Genomic DNA, 13652 nt, shown 5'->3' with positions numbered 1-13652 from the left:
AGATACAGAGGTGACTTTCTGTTTCACAGAACTTGGTTCACAAGGGAAAGAAGGATTTGAAAATTAGAAATAAGAAAAAATAATTAACTCTTGATCTTCTGTATAAGGAGGTATTTTAAATCAATTCAAATGACTTGTAATTGACTGATGTAGGGATTGTTTCAGAGAACACAGCAGGCTACAGCAAGCTTCTTCCATCCAGGATTCAGAAACTGGATTAATTTACACCACCTTTGGAAGAAGCCATCAGTGCCACAAATATTCACAAAGAGAGTGGAGATGAAACATGTTAAATCCCCCCAGTTCTTGGGGGTAAGTGTATGTGCTTATCTGCAAAAAGTAATGATGGGTTTCCATGTGCTCAGAATTAGTATTTAATCCACAAGCCTGTGCTATTTTCACCACCGCCCCTTCTAAGAAGCCTGGGCTGACATGACTCTACTTCCCCCAAGCCAAGCAGCAGATCTGGGTGGGAAAATGACTTTTGCTCTAATGGGAGAGTGGGAATGGGAGTCACAGCAATTACCTCAAACCACGTGGCTGCCACAGGCACCTTTTCACCTCTGCAGTAACCAAACCCTCAGGGCTGCTCTGCATGGGAAGCAAATCCTTAAGAATGTTCCACATCTCCATTCTCTTCAAGTCTTCATATCAGTGACACTACTTTGGACTAACACTTGGAAGTTCAGGTCCACAACACACTCCCAGGTAGATATCACAACACTTTGGGCAGTTTCAGAAGCCATCCTGTCTTTCAAAATGCTTTGTTTTGAAGAAAAAAGATGCACAGCTAAATCTAAAGGAGTTGATCATCTCCTTGAGTAATGCAAGCTTGAAAGATAGAAACAAATCTTTGTTTGCACATTATAATCTATATTAAACAGACACTTAAGAAGTCAATAAATTCAATGTGTTAAGTAGCAACATTTTAATAAAGAAAGCAGAACCATACTTTGCTGTTAACAAATATTTTGAAAAAGGCTTATAAAATTAAACCTAAGCCAAGTATCTGGTGCATCTGCAGCTGAGAAGGAAGCATCAATACTCCAAACACCTGCTCAGTTTGTGTATTCTCCTTTCTTACAGAGGAAGTATGAGCTTCCAGTTGTCCAAGTGATTTAGATAGCAATAAGCCATTGCTCAACAAGAACTGTTTTCTTAGATGATTACAGATTAAGGCCAAAGAAGAAATTCACATGTTAAGCACCATCAACATGGAAGCCTGTCAGCTTCACACAGCTGGGGGTCAGCCAACCACCAAGTGAGGCTCATGACAATAAAATCAAACTATCATGGAAAATACACCCCAGTCACAGCAGATTGAGCTGATGCCAGGGGCTGGACAGCAGCAAATCCTCAGTGTGCTCCATAGGGAAGATGAAGGGTGAGAATCCCAAAGCACTGGAAGAAACAGAACACAATAAATCAGCTCGGTTTCCAAACCAACTTCCTTCTGCAGATTCAGGTATGAACAAAATCCACCCTGTGTCTTTCCCTCAGGGCAGCAGAATCCCAAACCCTTCACTGCTGACGCTGTGAAACAGGCTGGCTGTTTCATCAGACACTCATGCAGACACACAGAAGGAAACCCTCCAGTGGCAGCCTTGCCCACTCACCCAGTGCAGCCCCTTCAGCTGGAGGCCAGAACGCTGGGAGCACTCACTGGCCACAGCAGCCGCAGCACCTGGGCAGAACACAGGTGAGCACAGGTCAGCACAGGTGAGCACAGGGTCAGCATTACCAGGGCACTCCTCCATCCCACAGCTCCTCCAGCTCAGCACAGGGCCCCAGGGCTCAGCACATTGGGAGGGGAGGGCACGGGATTTCAGAGTCACAGAACTGCTCAGGTTGGAAAGGACCTTGGAAAGATCACCTTGTTTTTTCAATATTCAGGCATAGATTATTTACGGGTCACTGACTCAAAGTGAACAGCCATCCACCAAGGCCAGTCTGTGCTTCCAGACGGGATCCATATTCTGAATGCCATCTAAACAGTTCCAGAAGGAAGATTAGGCTAAAACAAATTGTGCAAACTCCCCTGCACCTTCTCAACCCATCCCCCAGATATTCTGCTGGCACTCAGGTTATCCTTGTGCAAACCCTCATTTCACGAGTTAGCAACAACAGGACTCATTTACTTTGAAAGTTTTACTTTGGCCGTCCTGGCTTCTATCATAACCTCAAATATTACATTAAAAAGGCTTTTAAAACATAACATTCACAGCAGTGCAGGAGCTTTTCCTTGCAGTGGGCTTCTTCCCTGCCTGTTTGCGTGTGGCACCTTCACATTAAGTGCATGAGTTAAGATGTAGATTAGCAAGGCAAGGAACCTTTGCCCTTGGCATCGACACTCAGCTCTGACAGGAAACTTCAGGCTTTTTTTCCCCTACCAAGTGTAGAACCACTCATTACACATTGGCAGGGAAGTGCACATCTCAAAACTATACACATTTTCTCTTAGATAAGCAAAGGACTCAAGTGTTTATAAATATGAGAAGTTCAGCAGCTGGCTAAAAAGTTAATTCTCCAGTCTCACTTAATGAGCTTTGGGGAAAGTGGTAGGGGGATTTGTTCTTAAAGTAAAGCAGAATGTCACACAAAACAAGACTGGCCAGACATGGCTCTGCTTTGCCCTATTTTCTGCCCCTAGATGGCTGCCACGGACAAAATGGCAAAGAATCCTCCAACAGGGAGCTAGGGAACAGCCAGAATGAAAAATGTTTTCTCCTAATCTTGCAATCATAAAAATTAGCCAATTTTTAATTTAAGTCCCATGACTCCCTTCTTTGTTGTGAAAGTGTAAAACCACTTTGGAAAAGGGACTGTCTTAGGATTTTGTCCAATGCCCTGAAAAAGCAAGCTGTTTTCAGGAGGATACAGCATGAACACTGCTGCACCATTTTTTCAGTACTTTAATAATAATTTACACTGGTCTATTCAGTAACATAAGGATCCAATGTCAAAAATGGGATTGATCTGCTTGGAATTGCACAGAGAAGCTGTGGCTGCCCCATGCTTGGCAGTGCCCAAGGCCAGCCTGGATAGGGCTTGGAGCAGCCTGCGACAGGGGAAGGGGGTCCCTGCCCATGGCAGGGTGGGACAGGATGAGCCTGGAGGTCCCTTCCCACCAAACCATTCCATGATTCTGTGAAGGTATGTTCAGTGTTTTCAGTGATCTGTTCACAGTCCTGCTGTCACTCTGCATCACTTCTGCTCTTGAAGACTTCTTGGTGTCTTGGTATCACAGAAGGAATTGTGCAACCTCACTTCTGCAAGATGATACATGTCCAAGTCCTCCATCTATGTAATTATTAAAAAATAAGAATTCATACTGAATGAAAAAGCAATCAGACCCTTTTGCCTGCAATTCTGATAGAAGTTGTTTTATCTAGCAGTGGTTTTTAGTTTGTTCAGAGAGCTACTCAGATTATCATCATCTGCATCCCTTCCTCCCTTCTGTCACTTACTGTGAAGAATCTGAGCAGCAGCTACTTCAGAAACAGAGCTGTTCTGATGATCAAGAACAGTGTGGTTCTCCAAGAGATCAGATATCTGAATGAAACAAACAGCGAGCCCAAGGGAGCACCTGCACTGGTGCTGCAGCTCCTGAGGATCCTCTGCCACTACCTGTCCACTGTCCTCACCAGCACAACTCACACAGCTTGGAACCCTGGAATGCTGCATGGAACCCTGGAATGGTTTCGGTTGGAAGGGACCTTAAACTCACCTAATTGCTACACCCTCTCAAGGCTGGGACACTTGCAGTGCCTCAAGGTGTTCCAAGCCACATCCAGCCTGGCCTTGGACACTGCAGGGGTTCAGCAGCCCCAGCTCCCTGGCGAGGAAATGGACAGGCTGTGCCAGCAGCAGCCCCAATTCCTCGGGCAGCTCCCTGGGCTCCAACCCACCAGGAAATGGCCAGGCTGTGCCAGCAGCAGCCCCAGCACCTGCAGCCCCCCCAGGACCCCCAAACCGCGGCGGCGCCAGCGCTGCTGCTGCTGGGTCACACTGTGTACATTGGAACCACTAAACTTCCTTGTGATTTTTGGCCACTTGGAATACTTTTAGCAATTTGCCAAGGTTTACCCTGTGATTTATTATGGAGGAAACAAACTCAAGCACTAACAAATGAAAATATGTAAACTCAGACTTTTCAAGTCCACAGAAAGGTATTCAACTCCTTAAACCCCTTCTGAGGCATTCAGCTCACTGTGGATTCAACTGCTGGGAAAAAAAATTTGATTAAGAAGTAACTGAAATGTAATCTAAGGAGTCACTGCTTGGAGATTAACAATTCCATATACAATACTTTTGAACTGCCATTCCTAAAACTGTGTTCTAGGTTTCTTGGAAACTCAAGAGATGGAAATACACTTTGCATTGCTTTTATCTATGGCCAAAGCACTCCAGATAGACCAGCTAGAACTTGATTATCTTAAATTACTCTATTTAATAATTTAAAGAACAGTAAGATGAAAAATACTTGAACTAACAAAATACATAGGAAAAGTAATTTTAAAAGCTTAAAGCACAGGAATTAGTTGAAGATATAATGCTGAATGTAGCAAATAGTTACTGCTTTGTTACAGCATGCTTGAGTGGAAAGGCTGGTATCATTAAATAGAAGATAATCTTCCATTTTTGGTATGAAAATTCAAGTAGATGTTACTACAAGAGAGTATGCATAACTTGTCAGCAGCCATAACAGCATTATCTGTAGTTAAACTACAGAAGCAATCTATTAACTAAAGCACAGAATCATAGAATGGTTTGGGTTGGAAGGGACCTCAAAAAGTCATCTAGCTGCAACACAACACGCCTGTTGTGAGCAATAAAACCAAAAATGTTACTTTGAGGTTGAGTATCGTTTCTTCAAGTTTTCTGAATCCCTCTGAAAACATCAGGAATGGAATCATAAGTGCAATCATCTAGTAAGTAAAATATGGAATAATTTTTATCATTAGAGTATGATTGAGAGTCAATGTTAATTCTAGCTCAAATAGCAGAATACTGGAAGTTGCTATTTACTTCTCAGCTGTCAATCTCAAGGGAGCAATACAGAATTCCCTTCGTGCCTGATGATCTCAGCCACAATTCCCACTTTTGCTGATAACAAACTACCACAGAGTGTCAAGAGCCCCTTTGTGCCTGCTACCACTGAGCTAGTTGAGGGGCTGCTGTGGCAATGTGCATTCTTCTTGATCATCTCTTTTCAGCTGAACAGACACTATCCATCTTTTCCTAAAGAAAATAACCACTGCCAAATTACTAAACCCTGGGAGGTTTTCCCCCCACACTTGGACATGTCACTGGACATCCCAACTGCAAAGCCAACTCAATTGTATAGTCTTTTCTCTTGTTTGGTTCAAGAAACCCAGCAGAGGGAACTTCACCAAGCAATTCTTTGTTAGCATAACATTTGACCTTGCATCTCTTTGGAAATCATACAACTCTGCTAATGCAGCCCTGACAGAATTAATCAAGAAGATAGTAACTAGGGGCTAACTATGAACCCAGCCAATTATGAGCAAGAACTGAAATTTGTCACCAGCATGCCCAACTACATTTTCCAGCATGAAGATCAACAGCACTGTGTGGAAATGAGGCCCCACTCCCAGACCTGTGTGATCTGGACATGGAACTGGGCTCACCAGTAAAGCCAACACTTAGAGGAACAAAGTATTCCTGAAAAATAAGGGCTTTCCTCTTGGCTATCCATTACCTGTTGCATTAAACCTGCCAGTACACAAATTCCTTTTACCCTCTATTTTGACTAGCAAAGCCAGAATAAATGACTCCCTTAAGAGTCAGAGCTTTTTCTTTGCTACTCTGCTCTGCTGCACAAGATCCACAGCTCAATAAAAGTGGAACTTACTGCTTGGAGTAGTTTGAGAAGCTGCCTATGCAGTTGTTCTTCAGCTTCCAGAATCCAGGGGAAGATGCCAAGGCTACAGACAGCAGTTGCTAATATGTAAGTAAGGGAAAGAAACCCTAAAAAGAGCAGGGCAGAGAGGGAGAAGAGAGACAGGCACAGAAGGTCTCAAAATTCCCAAAAACCCAAGAGATACCTCAGCAAGCCCCATGACAGAGAAAGCACTTACTGCTTTTGCAAAAACAACCATCAGCTCAGGGAACTGGTGGGTGAGCAGAGCCAGCATGGCTGAAAAGGAACACAGGCCTGCTGTGAAGTGGATGAAAAAGGGAAGCTCCTTCTGGGGGTAAACGGAGACTTCGTGAAATGCTGAAAGGGAAAAATGAACAATGTTGAGATTTGATAATCAGACTGCTTTCTGAATTATTTATGGACTTGTAACTCATTTCTAGACTTTCAGAAGGAAAGATTCCTGCAGCACATCTTAGGTTCCAGTATTTTAACTTCTTAAAAAATTTGTCCCCTATATCACATGCTTGTTTTCATTATTAACAGTCTTTACATATTTGTTTTCATCATTAATATTATCTTCCCAGTCTTCTTTTTCACTTCCATGGGCTTTATTTTTGAAGCATTTCATCAGGCTCAGTTTTTGGTACCTACTTTTCTAACAGGCAACTCCTGTGAAGTTCACAAGTTGTCCAAATTACCCAAACCAACTAAAACAATTCAGGTGTTTTGAACTCTCTGGAGCTCTAACCCTGCTCCCTGGAAAGGAGAACACATTTCTGCACCCTGTAAGGAGCTGAGCATGTACAAAATAAGCAGCATGTTGTACATACATCTTTCTTAGTACTTCTTGAAGACTTCTGGTTGCAGGCTATAGTAAATCAGCTCAGAGCAGCTGACAGAGCAGACCTCAAAGAAAACAGAGTCAGGACTGGGTTATAAATTCTGTACATAGCAGCTCCTTGCAATTTCCAATCTCTGGTAACAAAATCCAAAGCAGGTGATTAGCCAGGCTAGGGGTGCCATGTGGAGCTTTCAGCACTCACAACACTACTACTGGTCACTCCTGAGGACCTGCTGGGTGAATTTGCAATTACTTACTGGCTCTGGATACCTGCAGCTCTGATTTCTATCCAATGATTTGAAAAGATTTTTAAATGAAGAAAAAAATAGTTCCTATAGACATAAGGAATTATAAAAGGACTGTCCTTCTTGACAAGCTCTATTAAAAATCTAACAAAAACCTGAAATTATAAATGAGCTTTTTTTTTTTTCAAAATGAGAAAATACAATTGTATTCTTCCTTAAAATGACATCTGTGGAGGAAGAAGACACTTTACCCTCCCAGTTACTGCTTCTGAATGCTAGCACCTTCAGGCACCATTAGAAGAGTAAACCCAGCTAAAGTGCCTTGTGCTCCTGTAACTCATTAATAGCAAAATGCTCAGGGTTTGTTTTTGTTTTAGTGATATGATTCTGGAGCACAATTAAGAAGAATTTTTGGAGATCCATGTGTAACATCTATCAAGAGATGTTAATGGTACCCAGAGATTCATACTATATAGAAATTCACCTCATTTCTAAAACATGAAGCAATATAATTTAGGAAACTGTTTAAAAAATAGGAACTAATTCTTTTTTGCAGTAGCTTTTCCTACACTGGGAAATTAAAACCAAATTCAAAGTAGGTAAAGACAACTAGAGCTAATTCTGCAGAGTTCACAGACATTTGAAAAGCGTTACTCATCAGACCAATCCAGGTTTCCTGAATCATTGATATGGTCAACATTATTTAAATAGACACTTTTTTTTTAAATTAAGCATCAAGATTTCTCGAGGAAGTACTGCAATAAAAGTGTTAAGATGATTTTATTTATAGGTAGTTTTATATTTAAAACATAACAGGAATGCGTGAGTGATCCTGTTGAAATATCTGCATGTGTTGGTGTTTAATTATGCTGGGAAGTCTACAATTTAGGGTTAGTTGCTAACCAAGGAATTCCTTGTGCAATATCCTGCATAAGTGAGAAATGAGTAATTTAAAGCAGTCTGGGGGCAAATTTAAATTACACATTTTAAATATAACTTCATGCTTTTAAATAGAAACACGTCTGTGCAGTTTTCCTTTCCCCAGCTGTGGTCTCTGCTGGTGCTTTTGCAGTAGCCCTTTCCAGTCCCAGGGGAATTGTGTTTCTTCAAGATGTAGAAGTTCAACCGCAAAGGAATTCAATTAAGATGTATAATTAACAGCTCAATTCCAATCTAAATTAATGCTATTTTCCTAAATATCATAAGTACAGCCAGTAATGATACAGTTTATTTGTCTTGCCCAAAGGAAAAAACATGTAGGCTCGTCATTGCATAAAGTAATCTTGAAGCAAAGAGCAGCTGGATAAGACTTACTTTTCAGTATCAAATATTAGTATAAATCCATAGAAATACATGTATAAAAAGTTCCAGAAGGCAGCCAGCAGATAAATACAGACCACTGAATTAATGACAGAAAGCAATATATGCTCTGTGGAGCTACAGAATAACCAAAGTTTCTGTGTATGATCACAGACAGGTTTTACAGGACACCCAATGCAGGACTGGAACCATGGACTGATTCCTTGCTACAACAGCAGTCAAATCCATGAATTCTTTTAAAAGCAACTTCTAACAAACAGTCAGCTTTGTTGTTCTCAAGGTTGGCCAGACTCAGCCTGAATGTACCACACACAGATTCTCTCTCTGAAGGACTGAGGCTATTACAGCATCAAGCTGACATTTACCACACACACATCAAGTGCTTCAGGATCTGTTGGGAGGGACATCAACAAATAGCTGAATCCCCTTCACAGGAAGCTCAAACTAAAAAAATCACAGTAAGGTAAATACAGAATACCACATACTGAATATGTCTTTAGCCTGTGTTTTATTATCATTACTGCTTAGAAACCACTCACTTGGCAACAGTTCTCTGTCTGCTGTCTCTGTGCAGCTCGGGTAGGGATAGAAAAGATGTCCTTTCTCTAATGGGTATGGGATCATCCTAAATGCTGCAAAAAGGATGAGTGACATTAGATCTGTATCTAATCAGGCCACCAGCTTCTCACAAAGAGAACAAATCATGTTTGAGGGGTAAAGGCAGAGAGACTAATCTACTGTACAGAAAAAAAAAAATAAAAGGAGATACTTACTGCCTTCCCATGTGCAGTGCAGCAGATTTAGAGCCCCTTCTATCCTCTTCCAGTGCTGGAGGTGGAAAAATGCATAGGCCACTGCCTCACTGTCCCCTCGCTTCAGAATGTGCTCTGGGGGCAGCACAAGGCTTTTCATCTCTAGTAAATACTGCAAAGAAAAATGGAAAGTACACCCGGTTACATTGAATGTTCCAAAAACTCTGACTGTGAAACATAAATGATCCTTTTAGGTGTAACTGAGCACAGAAGGGACCAGCTTCTACCACACAGCAGCCAGGCTGCACTAAGTGAGGAATGAAGAGGAACAAAACATGCTCCTGTGGATATGACTCTTAAGTTAGGCTTTCACACACACACACGAAAAAAAATCAAGAAAAAACATACAGCTTCAGTAAGACAAAATAAAAATACATTCTTGTGGAACACATCCAGTATAATGCTGCAGGTGCAACACAAATGAGGGACAAATTTAGGCTGATAAAAACCACAAACCAACAGTATTTTTGCTCATTACTTCATCACTGAAAGTTTCAATGCAGGCAGTTGAGGACTTGTTAGCTCTGAAGTATGAGCAGCAAATCTGAAAGTGTCAGTGTGCTAACCAAAAGAATAATAAACCAAACCCAGGAAAATCTTCTTTTATTGTGGTCTTACTGGGCTACCACAAAGTATTTCTTATTTCAGATTGTTTCAATTTCCACCCTCTCCCTCCATCAGCGGAAAATCAGATGCTCAGAGGGGTCAAAGAACACAAGGATTAATCATTTCCTATTCCTTTGCAACATGCCATTTTTTTACATGGCATGGAACATTTAAAAAGTCAGGTATTCATTTGAACTTTTTCAAACAGATGACTACTTTTTAGGAGAATTAAATGACAGTTTCAACTCTACTACTTAGCTGAGAGCTGTCCTCTCCTACCATGCAGTGTCTCATTCAATAACAGCCAAAGCTAATCTATGCCTTTGATCACCATAGCTGGCAATTCCTCCCAGTGTCCCCCAAGTGGAAGAATGCAGCTAACTCACCGATTTATTTCAGTAGATGCCACAAACTATGAGATTATTTACTAATCCAGTTTGAGGACTTAACTTTTCCCATTCAGACTCTTCAAGGAATGTAGATGGGGTTGTGCCCCAGCCAAATAAAGCACATTTGCTGCCTGGCTAGGTTCTTCTCTCAGTGCCTTGGGCCTGCACTCTGCAGGGTAATATTCTTGCTAATCCCCTCTAATCCTCTTCAATTTTTTTTTTTTTTTTTAACACAGTAAAGGATCATTCACACAGCACTGCTGTGGGAAAATGGTCTCAAATATCTGACCCCTGACCTGACTCCTCATGCTCTCCACAGTGCCCACTCTTCCATTATGCTCACTGGGAATATAAACCCAGCAGTGGTGGCAAAGCCCCACTGCAAGTATTGCCACAACACATCAATGCTCAGCTCCAGGCTTTGCCTCTCTCTGAGCCCATGTTACCACATAAACAGAAAAATTCCTGTCTGGCAGATTTTCACATTCATGTTTAAGCATAAAACAGGCAAGCTGTCAGTACTGAAGGTATCTCAGTACTGAACAGGTTTGGAAGTCTTTATACACAATAAAAATCTCTAAGATACTCAGAACATGACTGCAAAAGATTGTTTCATAAAGTACCAAAATGTAGTTACAGATTTCTAACTTGAAATGGCTTAAGAGGACCACTTTTCTAGTTGGTTCTAACTTTCCAAACAAATCACAGCCTTGTAAAAGCAGAACAAAGAGTAACAAACCTTATTTTATTTTCCTTATTTAAAATGCTACATACAAAGACAATCACTTTCATCAGATGTGCCAACAGAGGGACTTCCTGCTTTACATAATCTCTTTTAGTCTATGGGACTAAAACAGAAGAACAGAACAGAGTGGAAATTCAAAGATCAGATTTTCTTCCCCCTCTGTGATTCACAGGGCAAGCTGCTTCACTTCTCTGCCCTTATTTTCACTTGTTTGCTTTGACCATAGACATTTCAGGGCTCCAAACAGCCTGCACCAGTAAATTCTGCTGTCTTCTAACCAAGTGGTGTGCATCAAGGCAATATTGTATTAAAAACCCATGAAGAATGGACAGATGTACAATTAGAAGAGAAAAGCAAGTTACTAAAAGCTGGGAACAGTTTCTGCATTTGTCTGCAGAACTACAAACCACATTTTAACAACAGCCTGTTTGAAACGATCTCTGACTTCTTTAAAAAGGTATATGAGGCTCCAGAAACAACTGGAGGATACCCAAAACAAAAGAACTTTTAGATAATGACAATGCATTATAATCTTCTGCCCCTAAAGGCAGAGGCTAAAGAAAAATCTGTCTGAGACTGTCTGAAATGAACTTGCTAGGCTCTTGATCAGTCATGCAAGCAGGCAGCAATTTCTCCCAGCAATTAGCTTCCCCAGTGCACATTCTATCGGACTGGACAGGCAGACAGGGTCATCCCAGCCTCCCCAGCAGCAGCCACTGGGGCTCCAGCATCATCTGCAGAGGATTAGAGGCTGCACTGAGCCAACTCCTGCTCCAGCCTGCACACTGAGAGCACCACCAGGACAGCAAAAAGCCGTGCAGGATTTCATTTTCACCCAACACTCTGTGGAATCTGGGTTTTGATGCCAGATATTAAATTACAGCCTGTGCTGATGGACTCCTTATCTTGTTTACACGTGGATGCAGAAAATAAGTGCTTGCAGATCTTCCAATAACCATGGAGCCATGGTTGAAAGCCCAGCAGAATAAAGGGGTTTGGAATACTAGAGTGATCATTGTTTGGGGAACTTAATCTGGCTTCAGGAACTTGGAAGCAGGGTGCTGGAATGAGATATCTTTAAGGTCCCTTCCAACACAAACCATTCTGTGATTACTTTATTACTTTAAATATCTACATTTATATTTATTAATGTCCATCCTTATTGAGAGTAAAGGGCCTTCAGTAATACATTACTGGATTTTCCAATGAGTTAGGCAATTCCAAGTTTAAATTTTTGTGCAAAAAAAACCCTGTTTGAACAGCAGCTATTATTAAAAAAAAAATCTGGCCACAGAACATTTATGATATAAATACAATGTTTTTACCAATTCCATGGCTGGAGTTATAACCATAAGTTCAAGAAAACATGGGGCTGGAAAGGCTCCAATAATAAAATTATATTATAATATGGTCTTTTTCAGAATACATTGATCCACAATACAAGTGGTCCAATAGGAAATTAAATACTCTTACCTTTGGAACATGAGGGTTAAATTCCACAGCTCTGTGAATTGCTTCCACAGCATTAATTTCTGCTGTACTAAGCCCTCTTTTGGAGGCAGTTTCTGGGGAGAACCTGAGGAGAAAAACCCACCTTGAACAGAAGTAATAAATAATAAATGCTAACCAGGTGGTTTTTTGCACTACAAGCTTGGAGTTCATTAAAACTGGCTAATTTATCAAGAAAGATAATCAAACTCTTCTAAGAGAAGAATGTTCATGGTAAGTCAGGTACCTTGACTGTTACCCATGCCCATAGGACACAAAAATTCCTGTCAGTTGTGTCAGGTGAGTGCCCTGACTTTCACCCCCTGTTGCAGCATCACCTGCATGAGCTGGAGCTGGGCTCAGCCCACAGTGAAATGTCAGCATCAACCACCACAGACACCCTGCACCCACTCCAAAAACAAACCCCAAAAAGCAAAACACTGAAAACAGAATTTATACAAAAGCATTTGGCCAATACATGGGCTTACAGAAAACATCCTCACCTGTACTAACTTCATGGATGTTTAAGAGTAGTTTTAAATTGTGTTTTATTACACACACAAATACATGTGCATGTATAAATACACTCAACTTGCTCTCAGAAATGTTACTGCTATGTATTTAGGGATGTAAAAAAGACTAAAAAATTAAAATAATCCTCTAATCAAAGCAAAGATTTCTTTACAGATTAGAAGTAATTTTAAAATGCAAAATATTTAGATCTTTTTCCTTCATATTTTATATCAAAACCCAAGATTAGCAACAAACCATTGTCTTCACACATGTCCTTGCTTACCTTTCTGAAACAGCTCTGGCTTTTAGCAGAGCTGCTGTGTAACATATTGCTGCTGACTTGGGAAGACTGATATCTGTGATAAAATAAAATAATTAAGCTGTAAGATTCTGTGGCAATACAGACATTTTAAACCCACATCCTTTGAGTTAAAGATTTTTCCTAGGGTATGGGAGACAATGAATTTAACATCTGGAACATTTCAGCTGTGATTAGAAACTCTGAATTTCTTTGCACAGCCACCAGTCAGTCTCAGATTGAAAACTCCAAGTTGAATTTAGGTGGTAGAGTTATTTTTTGTTTCTAAATGCACCAACACACAGAAAATGAAGCCAAAGAGAAATGCACATATAAATACACTTAAGAACAGAATGGATTTCCTGTATTAAACCACAATTTTAAAGTAATCCTCTAATCTTTACTTAATTTTGCAACTGTGCATTAATACAGTTTTATACAATATTGAGACTGACCAGAAGCTGACCACAAAAAATTACATTACAGACAGGAAGATGAATTTTAACAAAAA

The 13652-nt window shown here is 40.7% G+C and overlaps 1 protein-coding gene across 2 annotated transcripts in view; it reads right to left on the bottom strand.

Moving 5' to 3' along the window:
* Window positions 1-904: 904 nt before the first annotated feature.
* Window positions 905-13652, bottom strand: part of ST7L (suppression of tumorigenicity 7 like) — a 21094-nt gene continuing 8346 nt past the window's right edge. The window contains exons 10-16 of one of the 2 annotated variants that reach the window (XM_056511634.1): window positions 13127-13199; window positions 12316-12418; window positions 9064-9214; window positions 8830-8922; window positions 6102-6241; window positions 1617-1684; window positions 1372-1401 (exon numbers count right to left, since the gene is read on the bottom strand). In XM_056511634.1, the coding sequence (XP_056367609.1) occupies window positions 1631-1684; window positions 6102-6241; window positions 8830-8922; window positions 9064-9214; window positions 12316-12418; window positions 13127-13199 (614 nt within the window). In that variant the 3' untranslated portion in view covers window positions 1372-1401; window positions 1617-1630. Of the gene's footprint in view, window positions 1402-1616; window positions 1685-6101; window positions 6242-8829; window positions 8923-9063; window positions 9215-12315; window positions 12419-13126; window positions 13200-13652 lie in introns of both variants that reach the window. The other variant, XM_056511635.1, reaches the window with a different exon arrangement.

The sequence above is a fragment of the Oenanthe melanoleuca genome, chromosome 26, assembly GCF_029582105.1.
Source record: "Oenanthe melanoleuca isolate GR-GAL-2019-014 chromosome 26, OMel1.0, whole genome shotgun sequence".
NCBI classification, from domain to species: domain Eukaryota; kingdom Metazoa; phylum Chordata; class Aves; order Passeriformes; family Muscicapidae; genus Oenanthe; species Oenanthe melanoleuca.
This window is presented reverse-complemented; position numbering and strand designations above follow the sequence as displayed.